This window comes from Furipterus horrens, unplaced genomic scaffold (genome assembly GCF_987537825.1).
Source record: "Furipterus horrens unplaced genomic scaffold, mFurHor1.1.pri manual_scaffold_13, whole genome shotgun sequence".
NCBI classification, from domain to species: domain Eukaryota; kingdom Metazoa; phylum Chordata; class Mammalia; order Chiroptera; family Furipteridae; genus Furipterus; species Furipterus horrens.
The window spans coordinates 35,263,524-35,286,893 of NW_028327183.1; the positions used below are offsets into that span (position 1 = coordinate 35,263,524).

Below are 23,370 nucleotides of genomic sequence, written 5' to 3' on the forward strand. Positions count from 1 at the left end.
ATAACACGTTAGATACGGTATGCTCTTTAAGAACCTATACAAGAGGGAACCCCAAAAAACCCAGAATTGTCTTCTGAAAGGGCGGTCCCCTTGTAGTACAGGTTTCCTCCACTAGGGGAGTATTCTAGAAACCCATCTGTAAGAGTGTACCAGCTCGTTTTGTTGTGAGAGGCTGTGTTAGGCTTCACTGAATTTTTTTTGAAGACTTTTTCAGCATCGTTGATGGGTAATTTACAAGCGCACCTGCCCACACCTTGCTGAGTGTTCAGCCGCTCTGGGCAAAAATGGCATGACCCCCGCACCCCACACCCCGTATTCACCCAGTCTTGCCCCGAGTGACTTTTTGTGTTTCCCTGGATGAAAAATTCCTCAAAGGGATTTGTTTTGCCAATGTGGAATTGATGAAACAAAAAAAACGGCAGAAGCACTAAAAGGCATCAAAATCAACGAGTTCAAAAACTGTTGTGAGCAGTGGAAAAAACGTCTCAATAGGTGCACTGCATCAAATAGAGAGTACTCTGAAGGGGACTGAAGTTTAAGCATGTAAGGATAAATACACAATATTTTATAAATATATTCTGGGTTTTTTGGGGGTCCCTCCTCATATACCATTCAACTGAAAGAGTGGGATTTTAGAGTACTAAAGGATAGTTAGCTATTTAGCAACAGCTTAAGAATAGTTATTTTTATCTTTTCCATCTCTGTTTTTTTTTAATTCTTTTTTCTCTTTTAAGGTCATCAAAAATGTGCCAGGATATGGCTCCGAGAAGAAACTCCTTTTGGCCATTCTTGTTACTGTAGTTGTAACATTATATTTTCTAATTGCCTGTCTCATTTTGGTAAGACAACGGTTCATTCAGCTTCCCAAAATACAGTCTGTCTTTAGAATAGAGTCAGAACCCACAAACTGAAAATCAAAACCACTTTCCCACCTACTCCTCCTTGATATTATCCTTTAGTCATGAATGCTGAGATATGCTTTATTATTTTATTACACATTATACTCCAGAGATTTTTAAAGGAAGCCCACTCCCAGAGATCTCTGTGGAACTGAAATCAAGATAACAAGCCACTGTGCTATTTTGAGAACTCATGATAGGCCAGAGTTGACATGACAGCAAAATTTCTTCAACTCAAAATGGATGATGTTGATTTGATGTATTACCAATCACTCTTTCTACCACTGATTTCTTTCCTTGGCTGAAATGAGGAGAGATATAGAATCTCCACCTTCATAGTTATGTCATCCTGGCAAAAAGAACATGGCTAAAAGATGGAAGTGTGATCCTTTCAATTTATTATTTTACTTAGCAGCTTTCTTCTCCAGTGTGTAAAAAGCATGGTGTAAATAGGTTCAGTTAAAACACTGCAAACTAAATCCTGCATCAGGCCTCTCTAAAGCATGTCGTATTTACAGTCACCTGTTCCTGGAGCTTGCCTGTGTGCCTTTTCTTCAATTACACAACGGTTTATTTTCCCAACAGGCAGGTGCTAACATTAAAAGTGATATAACTAGCTGACAGTCTTGACTACCCTACTAACCCAACCTAATACCTTGTTTACATTTTCAATGGTCATGGCAGCCCCCCACCATAACCTAGCCACAGCATGCCCATTTCTACTTTTGTTTCTGCCTTTGTCCATCTAAAATTCCCTTATTTTGCTCCGCCTGTGCTCCAAGTCCTATGAATCTCCCAAAGGCAGCTCAAGTTCCTATTTCAGCCCTGCTAGTCCTACTTCTTCTGTGAGATTTATCACTCTTCTGGGGCGTGGGCAGTAGTGAGGCATTCCCCTCCCCTGAGAACTTAAAAATATGGTAAGTTTTTATAAGGTAGCTCCCCAAGAGAGAAATACCAAGTCAAACACATCATACAGCAGAACAGAGATGGGTACGGACCAGTTGGCGTCCTGGTCTACCAGACTTGAGTAAAACCTGGCTGGATGTGTAACTGCTAATGGCTATCTACGGAGGGTCGGTCAGCAGTAAAGGCAGAGAAAAGGTGAGGGAGAGTCTGACATGGGCACTGCCCACCCTAGCAGTGCCTAAGAGTAGACATGGCAGCTCAGGCAGCAGATGTGCAGAGTCCGGCCCACTAGCCAGGCTGTGCCTGTTGGGGAGACGCATGGACGCAGCTCATTCAGTCTTTTCTTTTGAACACAGGATTCAGCTGATTCCTAGTGTTCTAATTCTGGTCTCCCCAAACAGCCTTCTGACTGTGCTTCTGTGTGCCACGTGGCCTAGCTCCACAGAGCGTATTTCCCTGATCGTGTAGACACAGATGTTGTCTGCGGAGCACATTAATTCTCTTGGTCAGGCCATAATCTTGGCATTCCGATTTTTTATTAGCACTGCAGTATTGACAAGGTGAGACTACCCCGATCGGAAGAAGTGAGCCCTCTCTTGGTGAAGAGTCTGATTTCTGAGCCTAGGAGCTGGGGACTAGCATGGGGGCAACTTGCCAAGGCCTCTGGGAAGAAGTCACTGGCCATTGCCCAGACAATACCCTCTACATCTCCAGGGGGCATATGGCCTTTGTTTTTTTGGAATTTCTGTAAACTCCTATAATGCATTTAATTTCTATGTAGTTTAATCTCACATTTGTGTTTGATTATGTGGTTTAATTATTTCCTCTCCCCACTGAGGTGATAAGCTTTTTGAGGATGGTTTGCCTGACTCTTCTGTCTGCTTAAAGACAATGACACTGAGGAATATCTGAAATTTTGAAATTCAATGAAAACCACTGAAAGGATGAAGATATTTAATATCAAAGGACTTCCATAAATCAACAGGAAGGAAACAATCAAGGGGAGAAGAGGGCAAGGGCTGTGAGGAGCAGGATGTGTGTTGACAGTCTGTCACCCTGTCTGCCAATCATCTCATGGCTTATGGGGTATGCGTTTCGTTAGCGAGCCCTTTACCTCATGGCATGAAAGTAGTCTCTGATATTGTCTTTTAGTCCTTTTTATAATATTTCTTTTATTCATAATTTTTAAAAAAATCTGTCTAGTATTGGTTTTGTTTTTAGTGTGGTTGACTGTTTTCCCCCATGAAGATATAATCGTTTTAAAATCTTTTATTGAATGACTCATTCTTTCTTTCCTGATCTAAAAGACTCTCTTTGGACTCTAGTCTGTTGATCTAGTGATCTTTTTTTTTTGGTACCAGTAGCAGTATCACTATGTAATTCCACTTTCTTTATAACACATTTTGATGTCTGGTAAGGTAAGCTCCTGCTTTTTTATCTTCTTTTTCATACATTTTGTAGCTATTCCTGCATATTTTCTTTACCAAATACCAGCTGGCCAGGTTTTGTTTAAAAACTCTCTTGGAATTTGAATAGATTGCATTACATTGGTAGGTCCATTTGAAGAGAATGGACATCTCTACAACATTCTAGGAACACAGTATCTTCACGTCGTGTATTCTTCCTAATGTCCTTCAGAAGAGTTTTAATGTTTTGATCACATAGGTCTTACACATTTTTTGTTAAGTCCGTTTTTAGGTACTTGGTGCATTTTTATTGATATTATAAGTGGGATCTTTCTTTCATTTTTAATTAGTCTTTTCTAGTACGTGGGAAAACGCTTGAGGTTTGCGTATTGATCATTTGATTTTGGATTTACTTACTGAATTATCATCTTACTTGACATTAAAATTTTAGTCGACGCTCTTGCAGTTTTAGATTTGGCATCATCTCCTATGCACATGCGTTTTGTCTCTTTCCAGTACTTCACTTTTCTTATTAAATTGAGTAGGACCTCCTCAACAATGATGAATAGTAGCAGTAATAACAGGCATCCTACTCTTGTTCTTGACCTTAAAACAAAGCCGCTTTGTTGTTTCTGGGAGACATTTTTCTTTTATTTTCCTACTTCTAAGAGCTTTCATTAGGGATTACCCGCTGAATGTTATCCAAAGCAGCCAATGAAACACACTGCCAGCTCCCTGCAAGACCCTAACTTAAGGCCTATGGAAGGAGAGTCAAAGGATATTCAACAAATCCATGTCCTCAAGAAAGTTATCACCTTACTTAGAAGGGAACAAATAAAGATTTAGAGACTGTGGTCACTGTGATGAATAACTGTGATGTTGTTGTCTTCCTAAAACAGATTTGTCGCAGAAGAACATCTGAGGACAATAAAGAAGGAAAGCCACGGTAAATATTAGTCTGACAGTTTTTAAAGTAGGATTTTAAAACTAGAGGAGCTTCTTCCTGGAAGTGGCCCGAGGTGACCTCTGAAAATGGTTCGCTACTCATTTGACCCAGAAAACCCCACACAATCATGCAAATCAAGAGTTTTAAATATTCATGTTCACATTGAGAACACTTGGGAAACTGCCAGGCCATCAAGGGTATGTGTCTCTGAAAAGCCACCAAGCAGCTAAAGGATGTTACTTTACAGAAGCAATGTGTGCCATTCTGTTTACAATAGTGGAGTTGGTAGGTGTGCCCAAGGCCAAAGATTGGGGCTGGGTGCAGTCTGGTGCCCCCAAAAAGTGCTACGTTTTTGCTGCACATGCTTAAAATGCAGAGAGTAGTGCGAACTTAAGGGTTGAGGTGCAGACTCTCTGGGCATTGAGCACACCCAGGTGAGCAAAGCTCCCAAGATACAGCGCAGAGCTTACGGCGCTCACGGTGCGTTAACCCACACACGGCTCTCAGGCCTGCCGCACTGAGACGCTCCTCCCTGAAAAAGAGCAGATTGGTCCTGAACCAGAAGAGGAGGTTACACAGAAAAGAAAAGATAAAAATTGCCGGAAGAAACTGAAGAAACAAAAGCTTGGGAGTAAATTTATCATAAAATAAATGCTAAGAAAAGTTAAAAGAAAAAAAAGAAAGAAAGAAAGAACTAGAGGAGAACTTAGAACTCTACCTCAGTCTCATTTTACACTGAGGAAACCACTAAGTTTGGAAAGAACACTTGTTAACTCTGATGCTTTGCCGGGACTTTGCAAAATGAGCTCCGTAGCCAAAGCTGATAGAGAGCGTGACCGGCACAGGTGCATCTGCTGTCACTGGTCCTTTAAGGAAACAGGGAGCAAAGGGGGAGGTCTTGGTTGTACCTGTTCCTGCTGGTGGTGGGAGCTCTGGGGAAGGGACAGGGAAAGCCACGTGGCCTTAGGGTGAAGGCGCTGGTCTCCTTCAAGGCTGACGAAAGGCAGACTGTATGAGTCCTTCCTGTAAGGTGGCAGGAAACTTCCCTTCCCGTCCTCCTGGTTTTCAGGCCCCTACTCTCTCTCTTGCCTTCATCCCAACCTCATAGAGTTTTAACTGGGAGAGACCTTACACAGTAGTTTGTCTTTTCCTTTAATAAGAAGGAAACAGAGAAGAGGTCACAGTGCTAGTGAGTGTCAGAAAGAAGATGGTGCCTTTCCAGCTGGGGACTCTCCATTGATTACCCCGTGCTTGGGCTGTGAGCTACGCTTTATGTCAGAGCTCAGTACGCACGTCCCGCACAGACATAAGTCGTTTCTAAAACAGAATCATTATGCACTCTGATATTTTTCTATTCTGTTTCAGTCAAAAAGAATATTTTGTATTCTAGTGCTGGTTGTGACTTCTAAGCTGATTTCACAACTCACTCAGCAGTGACAGCCTGCAGTACGGAAGTCAGCAAGCTAGCTAACTTAGCTAACTTTGCTATTTGGACTCAGGCATTTAGTTGTGTGGTTTAACTTATAGGATAAAGCAGTAGAAAGTTAAAAGCACCTTCTTACCCGCACCCTCACCCCCAGCAAAGGGTACATGTGGGATTAAGTCTGAATGGGACGGATGTGAAATGCTTCTGGAGCGAGTAAACTGCTTCTGCCTAACATGGCAGTGCATTTTTCCCCCGAAACATTTCAGGGCGCTTGGCCAAGGGCCAAGAAAGTGAGTGGGGCTGAAAACCCTGCCTGTACTCCATGCCAAGCCGCACACAGAGGTCACCCCAGAGACATGGCAGGGACATTTTAAACAGACACAGAGAACCCCTGGAAGCCCAGTGTCCAAGGAATCATTTCCAAGGTCCCAGGTCTGTAGTGATTTTGCCTGTGAGTGTGGACCCAGGTACCCATTTAGTCCTAATAAGGCCAGGGATAAATCACTAATTGTTGGTATGCGTTTTCCTCCAAGGGGCTTTTTCTCAGGACTGCTGCGTAAGGCCCGATCGGCGGAAAGCAAGATGGAGGTAAATGTCAGGAGGATCAAGCACTGTGGCGGGACAAAGCGGGTGACAGAATTCACGTTTCCCTGTCTGTTTTCTAGGAGGGCGGTTTCTGGAGCCGGCTGAGGGGTGCATATGGCCCTTTTGAGAAAGAGGAGGCACAGAAGCTGCATGCCAAGGGTTCATCTGCTGGGGAGGAGCTTTCAGACAACATGTAAATGACTGGGAACTATTTAGAATTTCTGTCTAAAAGGAGGAAATAATGAATAGTTTCCTTGTCCCTTTCAAGAGGGAAAAGCTTTGACCTTCTTCTTCCCTCCCCAGGGAGACGGAGGAAGCCTCCAGCTCTGCAGCCTTGGATTCAGTTGCAATAGAAAGTGAAACCTGATACTCCTGCCAGAGTGAACCAGTCACCAATAAATTTTTTTCTCTTAAAATGTGTACATTCGTAACCACCTCTAGCCATGAGGGAAGGAATTAAAATGTAAATAGATAAATAGATATATACACAAATAGCACGAGCCATAAGCAAGAAAAGCAAGGCTGAAGTAGGACTCCTGGGGTAGCCAGCACTTCCTCAAGCAGCAGTGTGGTCAAACAACGGTGAAGAGGGGCTCCTCTCCCCCGTGACCCCCAATACTGTCAGTCCCCGAGAACTGGAAAACACATCCTTCTCCAGGGCTGTGGGTTATTAAGTCAAATAACAATTCATCTGGGTGCTCTGGCCCCTGGCTCACCAAGTGCCAGTTATGTACAACATCCTTGACCCCATTGGGGCCCCCCATCATCAGGTCTTAGGTCTGTCAGAATATTTGGAGCCCTGAGCCTGTCTTCACGGTGGGGCCTGTCTTCTCCCTTAAACTTACGCGCAAATGTGTGCCCTGTCTTGGTGTAGCGGGTTCTCCACCCTTACCACTTAGTTATTTTGTTTTTATCTTTTTAATTTAAAAAATTCCCAGCTGTTGCCTAGGCAGCAGGGAGATGCTGGAGAGACAGAGCAAAGAAGAACGCGTGAGAGCAGTAATCGCTTCAAGGTTCTTGTACCTTCACCGTGTTAAGGAATATGACGGTGCTCCTTATTCAAAGAAAACAGGTTAAAAATCGTAAAGATAAAATACAAAGTTATGGGGGTGAAGAGGAGCCCCCCCCCAAAAAAAGTGACGGACCTCAGCTGATGCCCCCCTCGCCCCTTTCTTACACACACACACACACAGATCTCTAGTGCAGAAATCCTCTCCCACGAGCTGCTGTGTGCTGCGCTGCCCGCCTTCCACACGTTCACCTATGTGAACAAGCAGCACCCACCTCAGACCCTCCGACCACGTGGCTCTGCCTTGCCCTGGAGGTCTGATGCACCAGAAACACCCATTCCTGCTCCTCCTGTCCTCAAAGATTTGTTCGACTCCCAGAGTGTCACACCTGAAGCCCATCCACAGCTTAAGGTTTGGAGTCACGGGGAAGCAGCTCTAGAGAAGGCACCACTTAAGAATTTAATGTGTGCTGTTTCTTCCTTATCTTGGAAGGAAACATCTCTTCCCAGGCTGTGGACTTGAATTAAAATAAACTTCGCACTTCCATAAGAAACATTACCCTTAGTCTTCATAAGCAACAGCGGTGTTCCCGCAAGAGTAGGGAGCTGCACTCCTTTAAAGATGCATTAAAATCAGTGTTCCAAACCACTGACTTAATCTGTACAATACTATTGGTTAAGAAGGTATGAAAATGTTCAGCATATTTTTAAAAGCTTTCCAACAAAAATTTGGTTCTTTCAAATGTGTGATTTAAAAGTAAATCCTTAGCTCTTGAAAATGACTAAGCCCTAGAGTTTCAGAGTCGGACTCTGCCTACCCCTCTCATACGTGTGCATACACTGTGTTACAGTAACACAAATTACTTTCTCTTCAACAAATAACCTTTGCACTTAAAACACTCCAACAAACTGGTAGAGGTTTCTAGGCTACTGAACATCAAAGTAAGAGTAAACCATCTTTTTCTATATTCAATTTAGACAATTCCACTTGGAAATTATGGTCTTCATGAAGCCTGCAAAACTAAGTCCATTCACAAAGATGTAAACTGTACTTCACATGGATCAAACTGTCAATTACATATACAATTTACAGGGCAAATCGTATTTTAAAAAAACCTCTTTCGGAACAAATGCGAAAAAAAGCCTTTCAGGCACTTTGACGTTTTTGCACAAAACACCTTTGATAATAGAAAATAATAATAGAAAATGAATTTGATTAATGTCATTTTATGACTTACAACGAAAAATCAATTTGCTACAGAAACATACTATATTCCAACAATTAGATGATGTACTTGGATTAAAATATGAGTTCTTTTGGGGAACCACACAAAAAAGGAAACCACGTTGGTATTTTACCTGTGGGCTGCAACAGTGAAGCAGGTGGGCGAGGCTGTAAGCCCCATAGGTTTTCCATACTGCTCCGGTCCTTTAGGTCCAACAAACGTATTAAAATGATGGGATCAAGGTCTAATAAACCAGTGGTAGCAGCGGAGCATACATGTGCTCTTCTCGACATTCGGCTACTGGCACCCACATAGCCCTGGTTATTGCCTGCAAGAGAAAGACAGAAAATGCATGCTACATACTTGCACAAACTTAAGTAGGCTTAACAGACAAAGCAAACACGGATCTTCTCCAGGTCTTTGGACAGCAAACTGTATAAAAGACCTGGAGACTTTTCCAGCTTGTTCTATCACCTATACTGAACTAAGCTTTAAACCAAGGAAACCACCTGACTTTTCTCTAGTGCCTCCTACAATGCCTAGCAAATAGTAAGTATGAAAATATTGGTTAAAATTGACCTTTATTAAAGCAACTTAAATATACTCTAAAGAAACACAACATTTAAAATGTTACCCAAAGAAAAGTCTTAAAAGTAGGCATTGTAACAATAACATAAAATAATTGAGTTCTGACTATTTATTTATGAGTGTTTCAAAGAAATGCGACAGGAAGCAACTTAAGAGAAAAGTTTGATTATTCAGAAGATTCAGGCTAAATACTGACATGTTTTTCATCTACAGTCACATCCTCATGATGTCCCCTTTTCCTACTTCTTCCTCTTCTAAGAATAATTGTTCCATTACCAATTTTTCTTCCCAGCCTCAGTACCCACCAGAACTCCTGCTAAAACTGGCCAAAAAATATCTCCTTCCACCACAAAACTCTTTCTTAACACTTCCTTTTTAGGGAGTTGTCAAATCAGGCTGCATATCAATCAGTTGGAGGAGTTTTTTAAATTAGAGATTCCTGGGCTCCACATCAGATGTATTGAATGAAAATACTGGAGTGAGATCCAGGACCTTTTTTTCCAAAAACCTGCTCAGGTGACTCTGAGTAGTAAGTAAGTAAGGTCATAAGCCCGCTCTGTGGTATCTAATGCCCTGATACCTGGTTCTTTAAATGTAGGAGTTGTCTGTGTTAAATGAACCCCCAGTACAGAAAGGAGTGCCACCAGTCCCCTGCTCCTCATTACCTTCCAGGCCGTTATTCTCACCGACGAGCAAAAACTCCTTTCCTTTGTGCTTTAAGCCCTCTCTGCGCCCTCACTCCCGTGTCCCCATCCTCTCTGCCCACTATGCTGTTCACCCACGGGCATCAAAGGCTTTAGCATCTGTTTCAGTCTCCCTCTCTCAGAGCTAAAGCTGCCATCATTGTGGGGTGTGGGGTGTGGGTGTGTGTCTGAGACCAATGTACACAGCCTAATGAGTGCTCCCCAAGAACTGGCACCACAGAACCTCCCCCACACCTCAAATTGCTCGTTAACCTTCCTCCCCAAGGTAATCTCTGAGTTCAATACCATAGGTTATTTTTGCCTGTTTTTGAAATTTATATAAACGTAAAGTAAGGTATGGATGTGCTCTTATATCCGGCGTCTTTGTTTAACATTATGTTTATAAGATTCATCTATCTTTCTATGCAGCATCCTAGGCTATGACTATATCCAGTTTCTTTTTAATTTTTTACTCTTTTCATTTCTCACACTGTACAACCCCCCTCGGTGCTCACAGCCCACAGATACGGAGGCTGGGCAGCGGTTCGAGGCTGCGATGTGCTCTGGCCTGGGTGCACTATGAGAGGCCCACAGAGACGGGCCCACCATAAATCCATTACCAGGCAATATATCCCATTTCTTTATTCTGTGGGGGGAGAGTTTGGGCTGCTAAGAGCTTTGGGCTATAAAGAGTGAAGCTACTGAAACTTAAAAGCAGATAACTGCTCTTGAAGCACACGAAGAAAATATCAAACATCTCATAACAAAGCAAATGTATCAGTTACAGGCTCCTCCCTGCGCCAGGCCAGATTAATCCTGCTAAAATGTCGCACTGATCTACTTGACTTTTTTCTTCTTCTTAAGATTTTACTTATTTATTTTTAGAGAGAGGGGAAGGGAGGGAGAACGAGAGGGAGACAAACATCAATGTGTGGCTGCCTCTTGCACGTCCCCAACTGGGGACCTGGCCTGCAACGCAGGCATGTGCCCTGACTGGGAATCGAACTGGTGACCCTTTGGTTCGCAGGCTGGTACTCAATCCACTGAGCCATAGCAGCCAGGGCAAAAAGAATACTTAAATAAAACAATATATTCGTATGTTCGTAAAACCATTTCTTGGACCATCTCCCTCACAACCTGCTGCCTTTTGCTAACGGGGGATCTATGACAATGCAAAACTCCCCAATTTATTCTCATCCTTCTCCTACCAGGCCCCACGTACACATACAGTTAGTAAACTCTATATAAATAGAGGGGCTTTAAACAGCACATTTAACGGGAACATCCCCGAAAGCACGTGCTTACTTACACCTTCCTCCGTCACCTATTAGCCGCCCCTGGCACTTCCAACCTTCCACCCCACCTCACTTTCCATTGGCAGAAAGGAATGTTCCTACATAATTTAGTCCAACGCTGTAAAACGAAAATTAATTACCTGATGCTCCCCAGGGTTCAATTCACCAACGGTGTGCACTGAAGACGGTAACTGTCAGGTTTCCTACCACGCTGAGTCCCCTAAACTCAGGACAGCCCGGGGGGTGAGGCGGACACAGACGCCCGAGAGAAGCGCAGGGACGCAATGCAGCAGCGCGGCCACACAACGGTACGCAGTGAGGCACGTGTTTGTACCTGCAATGCCCAATTCACGCCTTTAAAATGTGGCCAGTGGAACGAAAGAACTGACTTTTTTTTGTTTTAGTTAAGTTTACACAGCCACATGTGACTGGGGACTACTGAACAGTAGAGAATTACAGGTTCAGAGAGGGTGAGCGTGAAGAACAAGATAACTGGATTTTTCTACAAAATTACAAACAGCAGTAAATATCCAAAATCTAATCACAAAGCTAAACAGGCCAAGAAGACAAGGAAACACTAAACCACCAAAATACATATTTTCTGCTTACCTCTTTAAGTTTACTGATTTGTTGGACATAGCGAGTTTGTGCAGCCTCCAGTGGAGTAATACACCAATGCCGGTCCCAGCATCTTTGAAAGAAAGTTGGTGAACGAACCTGTAACCTTAAAAGAATAGCTGCACGTGAAAAATAAAACAGTAAAATATATCAACCAAGCCTTGAATCTATAACTACAAATTCTAAAATTTTGCATTGCAAGGCCAAAGTTAAAAATGAACTCAGAGCTCCTCATATTCGCCATTTATACATATAGTTCATAAATCATAATAAAATTAGGTTCTGAAGTCATCTTTAAGTCAGCCGTCTAAACTTAAACTGTAGTTTTCTAAAGACTTAACATTACTCATCATGGTTAACTTATTAAAGCCTATTTATTACAATAACCAGGCAGAAATTCAATGTTGATCACCAGTCGGGAAGAACAGGACCAACTACGCAGGAGGGAGGAAGCTAACGCTCCCTTTCCCTTTTCTTAACTAGGTCAGACCCGAGCAAAACAGGTGGTGTGTTTTCGGCCCTGCTCTTTTCCCCTCCTTCCTGCATCTCACATTCCCACATTCCCTGCTCCTCAGGAAAAAGATCAATTACAAGGTCAGCCACCCAGGACTGCTTTACAGTCTCCAAAAGGGTCTCGTGTTTTCAATAACCTATAATCCCGACCCCTCCGGACAGCAGCTTAAAAATCAAAACTCTCCATATATCACAATATGGTATATGTCAGCTATAGTTAAGGGGAAAAAAAGTATCTATATTAAAGTCTATGAATGGATAAGTGACAGGAGTTATCAGTAGTTTTTAAAAAAATGAATACTTATTAAAGCAAAAGCAAACAATAAACAAAAAAAAAAACTACTTTCTTACACAGCCAAACATGACTCCACTGACAGTGAAAAAAAATTACAGTAACGTATAGAGGTTTCTAAAGAGTCATAAAAGGCAAGACTAATTTGCAAGTCTCTAAATCCTAGTCCCAGTCTTGCCAGCCTTATGTTAGCTACCATTCCACTTTTCTTCCTAGTGTAAGGATCTACTGACCTTCTAGCAGTTATCTGCGGCAGGTATCTGCTTTTCGTAAGGACACTCCTGCCTCAGAGGGCAGGAGGGATTTACTCAACCACCATCCTGAGTGCACACCGCCCAGACAGCATACACTAACAGGACATTAGTAAGACTTTCTCAAGAGCAGTATCTTTGAATGACTAATCAAACCATGGTCAACCTTGCACATTTTTAGTATTTCTGCCATTAAAACAAAAGCAAGCACAAGATAAAATTCTTTAACGTTCTTTTTTAATAAAATAGATATATCTTTATATATAGTTACAGAAAAGCCTTAAGTACCTTTCTAGTATGTACATATAAAACTCCATCAGAATCTTGAACAATCTGTCATTAAATAAATATTATGAGTAACAAGGTCATTAAAAGCTTCCCCTTCATGATCCCGCAGCAATTTATTGACACTGCTATGACCGCACTACCTTATAGAATAATAAATTTTTTTTATCTGCCCATTTTCATCTTGAGGTTCCTGAGGACAAAAACCATATCTTCCTCTCTCTTAATATTAGCTCAATGCCAGGCACAGACTCAGTAAATGTTGCTAAATAAGGGACAATTAAACACCACAACAGGAATCTGTTTCTGTACTAAGTATGAGAAAAGTTGTTATAATCAGGGATGGCCTGAATAAAAAACTAGAGGTAGGATAAACTGCATTAAAAAGGAAACTCACAGATTCCCACCAAAAAGATTCAACATTACTAATACTCCAATAAAGAGAGAACTAAGGGTATAAAACAGCTCTTTCGTAGGTTGGTAAGATTGATGTGAAAAGGCAACAAAGTGTTTATTTTGTTGAATTATGTTTTTAAAATACAAAAATAATTAAAAGGTTTTAAAATGGAACTAAACTAATCCCCCAAAGCGGACAAAAACATGCTTTTTTCCTACATTAAAAACGCAATGATCTCCTTCTCCACTTCTTTACTCTCCCAGAGAACTTCCGAAGAACACAGAATAGTAAAGGTTGATACAACAGCAGCTCACCCAGCATGCTCAAGAACAAAGCTCAGAATAGGTGACATTTAAGAGTTTATCAAATCACTCCAAGGAAAAAGGATTTCAAAATTGTTTTGAAGAACACTTTCTGTACTGTTAAAACACTCTGAAACCTCTCAGTTCAAAACACATTTGAATCTTTTCTTTTAATCCTCACCTGAGGACATGTTTTCAGTGCTTTTAGAGAGAGAGGAAGGAAAAGAGAAACACTGATGTGAGAGAGAAACATCGACTGGTTGCCTCCCATACACACCCGGACCGGGGATCGAACCTGCAACCGAGGCATGTGCCCTGACCGTGAATCGAATCTGCAACCCTTCGGGTTAGTTACCGGGATGACACACCAACCAACTGAGCCACACTGGCCAGGGATGAATCGACCTTTTTAAATATTCAAGCCCTCATTTTTATCATCATTTTTTATCATCAAATTAAAACACCTTGTAATGATGACCGAAACTTCTGACGTGTAAAGTTTATTCCAACGATGGGATTTTTGTGCTTTGAGAGTTTGTCTTGTCTTTTCTTGAAAATAACACACCAACTCTTTCACTTTGTTTTGTCAGTTTTTGTCTCTATTCCCTTACTTTTAATTTATTATCTAGAAGGATCTGAAAATCATTTTGTAAAATTAACCTTGTAAAACCAGTCAGTCACCCAAATATGAACAATGTCAAGTGAAAAAAACAAGTATGTGATTTTCACTATTCTTTGACTTTCAAATAGTGAGGCTGCAAGAAGTTCAAAAGGTAAATTGGAACTTACTGTACTTATTAGAAGTACTTTCTTTTTTATGGAATTACTAACTAGATGTCAAACACATTTCTGACTGACTTACTCACTTAACTGCACAGGACTCCTGAAATGAAATGGTTCAGAACATAGTATGGTTATGGTTAGTATGCATTTCAATATTCATCTTTGTTAAAGGTATAAACTTTAAAATAAACTTCTGGTAGGTGACATTATTTCCTCCTGACAAAAGCCACAGGATCAAATCTTTCCTACCTTAAAATGACTGGATCATTTTGTCGATTCAAATATCCTTCATTTGCAAGTAAGTCCAAACGAAAAAGGCTATTATAGCCCCAGAATTCTCCAACCTCAAAGTCAGATGCAGGCTCTCGAATGATGTTTTTCATAGGATCACTGCAGGACTAATGAACCGTTTCTACACGATATTCATATCTCAAATTGAAGAAGAGAGCATGAATATAGTTGGTAAATCAGAATAAAAGCCAGATTCATTAAGTAGTTACCTGAGAAGAAACTTATCAATATATACAATTACATTTCTTCCATCAGAATTGTATTATTTACAAAGACAGCAGCATTGTGAATGGCTGGCACCGGGTCCTTCCCTCCTCTCAATGTTCGTCAACATAGCAGGTTAAAACGTCTCCTAGATAAATGAAAAATTTTGCATAAAACAGTACTTCCAAAGTTACTTTGTTTTGTTTTAGCAAAGCTATATATATTATTTCATATAGTCATTACTTATATTTCCTCACATGTAAAAATTGTGCCATTTCCTTTGAGATTTATCACCATGCAATTTCAAAATGAATGAATTTTGAAGCCCTGGCTGGTGTGGCTCAGCGGATTGACTATTAGCCTGCAAACTGAAAGGTTGCTGGCTCAGTTCCTGGCTGGGGCACGTGCCTGGACACACCGATGGCAGATACACTTCTTACAACTCTAGCAAAATATGCTAAGTTTTCCATGGGGATTTTCACATCTACAAAATACGAAAAGAAATAGTTACAAATGAAATAAATTAATACTGGAACATAATTACCTCAACAAATCCCTAAGTTGGGGAAAGCTGACCAATTTTAAACCACCATACCTCGGAAAACAATATAACATGTATTTCATGGCTTCTGTAAACTAACCTAAGAATTACACTGGAACACAATTTCTTTTTAAATATTGTTTCAATTAATATGTAAGAATTTATAACAACATGAAAAATGCAGTCCAGTTTCTGAATAATGTACAAATATGACATTTCCTAGCATCACTAGAGATGAGCAATCTTCAACCTGTTCCATCTCATGGCACACATGAGCTAACCACAAAGTTCTGTGGCACACCAAAACATATATTGTTTGCTGACTTGACAAAAAAACAATAGTTCTAAGTTGTATTCTTTCACACCGAACAGCTATTATTTGTTGCCTGTTGTCCCTTTATTTGACAAACTACGGACAAAGAAGCTGTGTCCCTAAATAAATAGTCAGGTATTGCATGTTTTAGAAACTCTTGCAGCACACCAGTATGCCGAGGCAGACCGGCTGAAATCACTGCCATAGAAGGTAAATTCTAGCCTGTTACTACATTTCTGGGCAAATCAGATTACGTGAGCTTGTATGCACGCACAAATACTTTTTCTAAACGTGGCCAATGCTAACAATAATCAAGACACGTGTTAACTGCACAAAGTAGTACCAGATCCTAATGAAAATTGAACTCAATTTTTAAGTTTTCCCGTGCTTGCTTTGGCAGCACGTATACTAAAATTGGAACAATACAGAGAAGATTAGCATGGCCCCTGTGCAAGGATGACACGCAAATTTGTGAAGTGTTCCATATTTTAAAAAATAAAGTTTTCCTGTAAGTTGGGTATCCACATGCAAAAGAATGAAGATGGACCTGGTAAAAAACTGAACTGCATTCCCCACACCCCATATCCCTACGTTGAAGGTCATGATGTAACTGTACTTGGAAAAGGGGTTTTTATGGATATTAAATGAGGCCATAGTTTGAAGGCCTAACCCAACAGGACTGACGTCCTGACCAGAAAAGAAAGATGCCAGAAGTGTGTACACACAGCGAAGAGGCCACGTAAGGACGCAGAGAGAAAAGCCTCATCCAAGTCGAGGACAGAGGTCTCACCAGAAACCAAACGTGACAATACCTTGACCTTGGACTTCCTTACAGCCTCCAAAACTGTGAGAAGGTAAACTTACACTGTTTAAGCCACCCAGTCTGTGCTGTTCTGTTACGGCAGCCCTGGTGGAGATGAGCTGTGCGACAGTGTGAGCATACTCAACACTACTGAGCTACACACTTAAAAATAGTTAAGACAATAAATTTTATGTTACGTGCATTTTACCAAAATTTAAAAAAAATTTTTTTTAAGTTTTCTCTTGCATTTAAAAGACACAGTGTTGCCTTTGTTCTGCTCATCACTGAAGTACACTGGGCTTAGAGAAAACACCTATATAGGTCCACATTTTATTCTCATAAGTGATCTATGTATCAAACAGAAAATTAATAAAAGTATGAAGAAACGGTATATTAGTTACTGTCTGGAAGCTCACTTAGCATGATTTCCACACCATCTAATGTAGGCTATAACTTTTAAAATATAAGGAATTTATCAGAACAACTCTAATCAGTAACTTATAGGCACCTCAGCAAACCCAAGGGAAGCCAATAGGCATTGAGGGGCTAAGAAAAGAGATTAGCAGATTAGCAACTGTGGCACTTCCACTTTCATGAAAGGCTCTCATAAAAGAAGCATCGCCCTGGCCAGTGTGGCTCAGTTGGCCAGAGCGTTGACTGAAAGGCTGCCAGTTCAATCCCTGGTCAGGGTTTGTTGGTTCAGTCCCCAGTCAGGGCACAGAAGAGAAGGCAACTGATCGATGTTTCTCTCTCTTTTCCCCCACTTCCTCTTTCTCTAAAAGCAAAAAAAAAAAAAAGTCCTTTGGTGAGGATTAAAAAGTTAGAATGACCCTTCCAGAGAGTAATACCCCCACCATGTCAGAAAAAAAGTGTTTCCCTACAAAACTTAAAAAAAAAAAAAAAAAAAAGGCTTTCTGTAGTTTCATTAAAATAACATGTAACAACATCTATCAAAACATAAACAGAGAAATCAAAGACACACTCATCCTTTTCATTTTCTTGTGTTTGGTGAGATTGCAGAGCTGGAGAGTATCAAGCTGCTGTGTTACTTCTCCTGCCCAGCGACAGTTTACTAGCTCCCGTAGCTGGAGTGGAGCGCTGGAGAGAAGATACATATGCACACTTTAAAGAACCTGAAATTATTTTCTAAAATAAACACATTCTAAAGGTAAATACGTGAGGTGATGGTTCTGTTAATGAACTTGATGGAGGGGAATCCCTTTACAATATATACATATATCAAATCATAAGTTTAAATATCTTACAATTTTTTTCAATTACAGTGTATCTCAATAAAGCTTGAAAAGAAAGAAATTGTCAATTAAAGGAAAACACATTTCTCAAAATAGAACAACCAACCGATCAATGTTTCTCTCATTGGTGTTTCTTTCTTTCTCTCCCCCCCTTCCTTCTTTCCTCTAGCTCTAAAAGCAATGAAAAAATGCCCTCAGCTTAGGATAAATTAAAATATAATAAAATAAAATTTAAATTAATTAAAATAAGACTTCATTACACAGGTACACCAGACATATTTCAAGTGCTCAATTGCCACATGTAGCTGACAGAGTGGGGCAGCAAAGTTATATAACATTTTCCATCATTACAGAGTTCCACTTGATAGTACAGTTGTTAAAAGTGAGTATGAAAAGATAATAGATGAAGAAAAATGCACAAAAGATGTGAAGAGGTAGTTTAAGAAAAAAACAAGTATAAAGGTGTAAAAATATTTCTAGAGTTGCTCAGTTTCAATCATTTTTAAAAAAACGTTAAAAATGAGATACAATTTTTCACTGAGCAGAATGACAAAAACAATGATAGACTACCCTGACTGGTTGGCTCAGTTGGTTGGGTGTCGTCCTGCAAAGAGAAAGGCTGCCAGTTCGATTTCAGGTCAGGGTACGAGCCAGGGTGGGAGGTTCGGTCCCTGGTTGGGGCACATAAGAGAGGCAACCGATCGATGTTTCTCACGGTGATATTTCTCACCTTCTCTTTCTCCCTCCCTTCCCCACTCTCTAAAAATAAATTATATTTTAAAAAATGATGGTTGGTAATAGACAGTATTCATAGGAATGTGAGGAAAAGGAACTTTCGTATCTTTTACTAGGAATGTAAAATGGTAAAAAACTATCCTTCAGTGCAGCCTGCCAACATTATGTGAAATAACCAAAAGTGGACACAATCTAAATGTCTCTCAATATAAACGTAAATAAATCAACGTATGGTCGCATAACAGATTATACAAACATTTTCTGAATGACCTATATTTACTTCAAGAAAAGTACCACCATAGTCTTCATTTAAAAAGCAAAAAGTAGGCTCTACCGGCGGCGTTTGGCGGCGGAATGTCTCACAGGAAGTTCTCCGCTCCCAGGCATGGGTCCCTGGGCTTCTTGCCTCGGAAGCGCAGCAGCCGTCACCGTGGGAAGGTGAAGAGCTTCCCCAAGGATGACTCCTCTAAGCCTGTGCACCTCACAGCCTTCCTGGGCTACAAGGCTGGCATGACCCACATCGTGCGGGAGGTTGATAGGCCGGGATCCAAGGTGAACAAGAAGGAAGTTGTGGAGGCTGTGACCATTGTGGAGACTCCGCCCATGGTGGTTGTGGGCATTGTGGGCTACGTGGAAACCCCTCGAGGCCTTCGTACCTTCAAAACTGTCTTTGCCGAGCATATCAGTGACGAATGCAAGAGGCGCTTCTATAAGAACTGGCATAAATCTAAGAAGAAGGCCTTCACCAAATACTGCAAGAAGTGGCAGGATGATGACGGCAAGAAGCAGCTTGAGAAGGACTTCAGCAGCATGAAGAAGTACTGCCAGGTCATCCGCGTCATCGCCCACACCCAGATGCGCCTGCTTCCTCTGCGCCAGAAGAAGGCCCACCTCATGGAGATCCAGGTGAATGGAGGCACGGTGGCCGAAAAACTGGACTGGGCCCGTGAGAGGCTAGAGCAGCAGGTCCCTGTGAACCAGGTGTTTGCGCAGGACGAGATGATTGATGTCATTGGGGTGACCAAGGGCAAAGAGTACAAAGGGGTCACCAGCCGCTGGCACACCAAGAAGCTGCCCCGCAAGACCCACCGAGGGCTGCGCAAGGTTGCCTGTATCGGGGCCTGGCACCCTGCCCGGGTGGCCTTCTCTGTGGCCCGGGCTGGGCAGAAAGGCTACCATCACCGCACTGAGATCAACAAGAAGATCTACAAGATCGGCCAGGGCTACCTCATCAAGGACGGCAAGCTGATCAAGAACAACGCCTCCACTGACTTCGACCTGTCTGACAAGAGCATCAATCCTCTGGGTGGTTTTGTCCACTACGGTGAAGTGACCAATGACTTCGTCATGCTGAAAGGCTGCGTGGTGGGAACCAAGAAGCGAGTGCTCACCCTCCGCAAGTCCTTGCTGGTGCAGACCAAACGGCGGGCCCTGGAGAAGATCGACCTGAAGTTTATAGACACCACCTCCAAGTTTGGCCATGGCCGCTTCCAGACAATGGAGGAGAAGAAAGCATTCATGGGACCACTTAAGAAAGACCGAATTGCAAAGGAAGAAGGAGCCTAATGTTAGGAACAGATTGTGTAGCTGGTGGGTTCTCAATAAAAATTATTTTCCAGTGGAAAAAAAAAAAAAAAAAAAAAAAAAAAGCAAAAAGTAGAACAGTATTTAATCATTTGCGTTGTAAAAAAAAATTATATGTATACATATCAGTATATACATAGAAAAAAACGTTGAGAAAAACAGACACCAAACCCAACAATTTCATCTGAAACTGTTATTTCATGAGAAGATTAGGAGAGGAGAAAGAGAATCAGAAGACTTTGTATTTTATATTTATACTATCAAGATTTTTTAAACCAGAAACCTTTTTCATTTTCATTATAAAAGGTTAGAAAGATAAAAGGTAAGTTAAGAAGTTACACATGATTTTCTAAAAGAAGGTAAACGATATAATGCATTCTATATAATTCTGAGTCAGATAACTTAGTTTGCATTGCTCTATCTATAAACATCACTTCTCTTTTCAGCCGTATTTACAAAGAGGAGAAATGCAGCAGATTGCAGAAAGAATTCTATTACTGCTCTGGCTCGCTCTAGCTCTATCACCTTATTATTTTTCCAAATTCACAAATAATCATAGCAAAACACTTACCGGCAATGAGGACACTGGGCTCTCTCTGTGTCAGCCAGCACTGAGGAAGAAAACAAACAAAAAAGATTTTGATTACAGAAACACCATTTCTTTAATGTGTATATCTTGAATACTTATGTACCACATTTAATGAGTTTAACTCTCTAGTGCTTGCATTAATGATAGAGATATTTATGTTGTAGAAATAGTTAAGCAACCCTCTTCCTCTCATTATCATCATGATCAGGACAAACTTTCCAGAGACGGACCTCATTTCAAAATAGTTAAGAAGCTATTGTTTCATAGGAAAGGAAGTGATCTTACGACTACTTGGGTCTCACAGGGAAGATGTGCATAATCTTCACAAAAATAATGGTACTGTCGCTGCCATCTCCAGACATACGCACAGGGGTGATGTGCTTCTACCTAACCTCCCATAAAATCCCGAGGAAGTTTCAGGTACTACTAACTTCCTTTTTAGAAAAGCAATCTAATTTTAAAGTACATGAATTTATACACACATAAATTATACACATATAAGATATGAATTAGCAATATAGTAAAACCTCTTTTATGTCTCGTGAGTTCTACAGTTATATAACGAGAACGGTTTGCATGGCATCGATGGAACCTGGCAGCCAAGGAGTGGACTGGAATGCACATGCGTGAACAATGATGACTTCACTGTACTAGTCAGTGGGGGCCATAGACACCGCTGAGTGAGCACACATACTGTCTGGCTGTCGCATTAAAAATCCCTGAGTGAGCAGAACAATGAATCTCCATCGAATTTTGTATTAAGCTTGAACATTTCACCTGGAAAATATCTCTATGATTCAGAAGGCCACAGCTATGGGCAACTGGTGATTGGCAGCTTCATCATGACAATGCACCCACTCATGTATCACCTCTCATGCAGTTTTTTTGCAAAACGTCCAATCACCCAGGTGATTCAGTCCCCCTATACCCCAGATTTGGTGCCCTGTGACTTCCAGCTTTTCCCAAAGCTAAAATCACCTTTGAAGGAGAATAGATTTCAGACTGTTGAAGAGATTCAGGAAAATACAACGGGGCAGCTAGCGGTAACTGGGAGAACTGCGTGAGGTCCCCCGGTGCCTACTTTGAAGGGGACTGAGGCTTGTGCTATGTACAATGCTGTTTGTATCTTCCATCTTCTTCAATAAATGTCTTTATTTTTCATATTACATGGCTGGATACCTTCTGGACAGACCTCGTACCCAACTTTCAGCATCAAGTCTGTGTACCTGTTTACACAGTCCTTCCTTCTCCACATGTGCTGTCACATGGGAATGTCCACTGGTTATATCCATGAAACTTTCCTGCCTATCCCACACTGGGGACCTTTCCCTTCTCTGTATATATGTGGCATTTTTTACCCTGTATTCTACAATCTCACTTAATCAAAAAATAAATATGGCAATTTTAATACTTTGGGAAAAACAATGTTTCTCCCAAACCAAAACCAAAGGTAAGAACCACTGAACAATAGTAATGCACAACATTTTTAAAAATCTTTAGAGCATTTTCTCCACATTCAACTAAATAATTAATTTCTCTCCACCAAATGGAAGAATCATTAGCTTCAGACAGTATTCAGACCTCAGTATGAATCCTAACCACACGACACTAGACAAGTGACTGAGCTCAAGTTTCCTTGATTATACACATGACCAAGTGGAGTTTATTCCTGGAATTCACTGAGAGTTCAACATACAAAAATCATTCAGTGGAATACAGCACATAATAAAATGAAGAGAAAAGACATCTGATCATCTCAAGTGATACAGGAAAGACATATGACTAAATCTAGTATCCTTTCATGATAAAAAACACTCAAGAAAAATAGAAGGGAACCTTCTCAACTTAGTAAGTCCTTATTTTAGAAACCCACAGCAAACATATTTAATGGTTAAAGACTGAAAACTCTCCCCTAAGATTAGGGGAAAGACAAGGATACCTGCTTTTAACACTTCTAATCAATATAATACTGAAAATTTCAACCAGAGCAATTAAGGAAGAAAAGTGAAGAAAACTATTCAAAATAGAAAAAAAGAAAAAAAACATTTGTTTGTGATGACATGATCTTATAGGTAGAAGACCCTAGATTTCATGAGAAACTGTTAAAACTAAGAAATTCACCACAGGTGCAGGATATACAAACCAACAAATAAGAAACACTTGCATTTCCATACGCTAGAAAAGAAGACTCCGAAGAGGAAATTAAGAAAACAATACACTTACAATAGCATCAAAAAGAGTAAAATACCTGGGAATAAATTTAACAAAGGAACTGAAACATTTATTGGTAGAAAATTACAAAATATTGCTGAAAGAAATGAAGAAATTAAAGAAGTTTTAGATAAATGGAAAGGCATCCCATATTCATGGATTTAAAAATTAATATTGTTACGATGACAATACTACCCAGAGCAATCTACAGAATCAATGCAATTCCTATCAAAATCCCAATGGTGCCTTTTACAGAAGTCAAAAAACCTAATCTAAAATTCAAATAGAATCTCAATGGATGCCAAATAGCCAAAACTATGTTCAACTTCCTGATTTCAATTCACTGCAAAGCTACAGTCATCATTAGATTGGTGCTCACATAAGGACAGAAACAGAGACCAATAGAGAGCCCAGAAATAAACACAAAGGGACAAATA

At 40.8% G+C, this 23,370-nt stretch overlaps 4 protein-coding genes and 2 non-coding genes across 11 annotated transcripts in view; 4 read left to right on the plus strand and 2 right to left on the minus strand.

Moving 5' to 3' along the window:
- LOC149994475 (leucine-rich repeat-containing protein 37A3-like) overlaps positions 1–6,584 on the plus strand; it is a 39,981-nt gene extending 33,397 nt beyond the window's left edge. The window contains exons 12-16 of the mRNA XM_090259067.1: positions 735–839; positions 4,111–4,157; positions 6,117–6,171; positions 6,249–6,361; positions 6,472–6,584. Coding sequence (XP_090115193.1) covers positions 735–839; positions 4,111–4,157; positions 6,117–6,171; positions 6,249–6,361; positions 6,472–6,535 — 384 coding nt within the window. The 3' untranslated portion in view covers positions 6,536–6,584. The remainder of the gene's footprint in view (positions 1–734; positions 840–4,110; positions 4,158–6,116; positions 6,172–6,248; positions 6,362–6,471) is intronic.
- The window catches only part of LOC149994476 (E3 ubiquitin-protein ligase TRIM37-like), a 38,849-nt gene extending 23,813 nt beyond the window's left edge, over positions 1–15,036 (minus strand). For all 4 annotated transcript variants that reach the window (XM_090261329.1, XM_090261330.1, XM_090261328.1 and 1 more), the window contains exons 1-4: positions 14,660–15,036; positions 12,932–12,976; positions 11,579–11,693; positions 8,537–8,731 (exon numbers count right to left, since the gene is read on the minus strand). In XM_090261329.1, the coding sequence (XP_090117455.1) occupies positions 8,648–8,731; positions 11,579–11,693; positions 12,932–12,976; positions 14,660–14,793 (378 nt within the window). In that variant the 5' untranslated portion in view covers positions 14,794–15,036 and the 3' untranslated portion in view covers positions 8,537–8,647. The remainder of the gene's footprint in view (positions 1–8,536; positions 8,732–11,578; positions 11,694–12,931; positions 12,977–14,659) is intronic.
- WTIP (WT1 interacting protein) overlaps positions 1–23,370 on the plus strand; it is a 251,559-nt gene that overhangs the window by 207,226 nt on the left and 20,963 nt on the right. The window lies entirely within an intron of this gene.
- On the minus strand, positions 10,163–10,299 carry LOC149994478 (small nucleolar RNA SNORA42/SNORA80 family). The gene has a single exon (XR_016507928.1). It is a non-coding gene; the product is annotated as a small nucleolar RNA SNORA42/SNORA80 family (small nucleolar RNA).
- On the plus strand, positions 16,144–16,250 carry LOC149994479 (U6 spliceosomal RNA). The gene has a single exon (XR_016507966.1). It is a non-coding gene; the product is annotated as a U6 spliceosomal RNA (small nuclear RNA).
- On the plus strand, positions 18,884–20,176 carry LOC149994480 (large ribosomal subunit protein uL3). The gene has a single exon (XM_090260613.1). The coding sequence runs from the start codon at positions 18,904–18,906 to the stop codon at positions 20,113–20,115; it is 1,212 nt and encodes a 403-aa protein (XP_090116739.1). The 5' UTR covers positions 18,884–18,903; the 3' UTR covers positions 20,116–20,176.

What these genes read in the sequence shown, in the direction of transcription:
- LOC149994480 (XM_090260613.1), top strand. Translation starts at nt 18,904, where the DNA reads ATGTCTCACAGGAAGTTCTCCGCTCCCAGGCATGGGTCCCTGGGCTTC.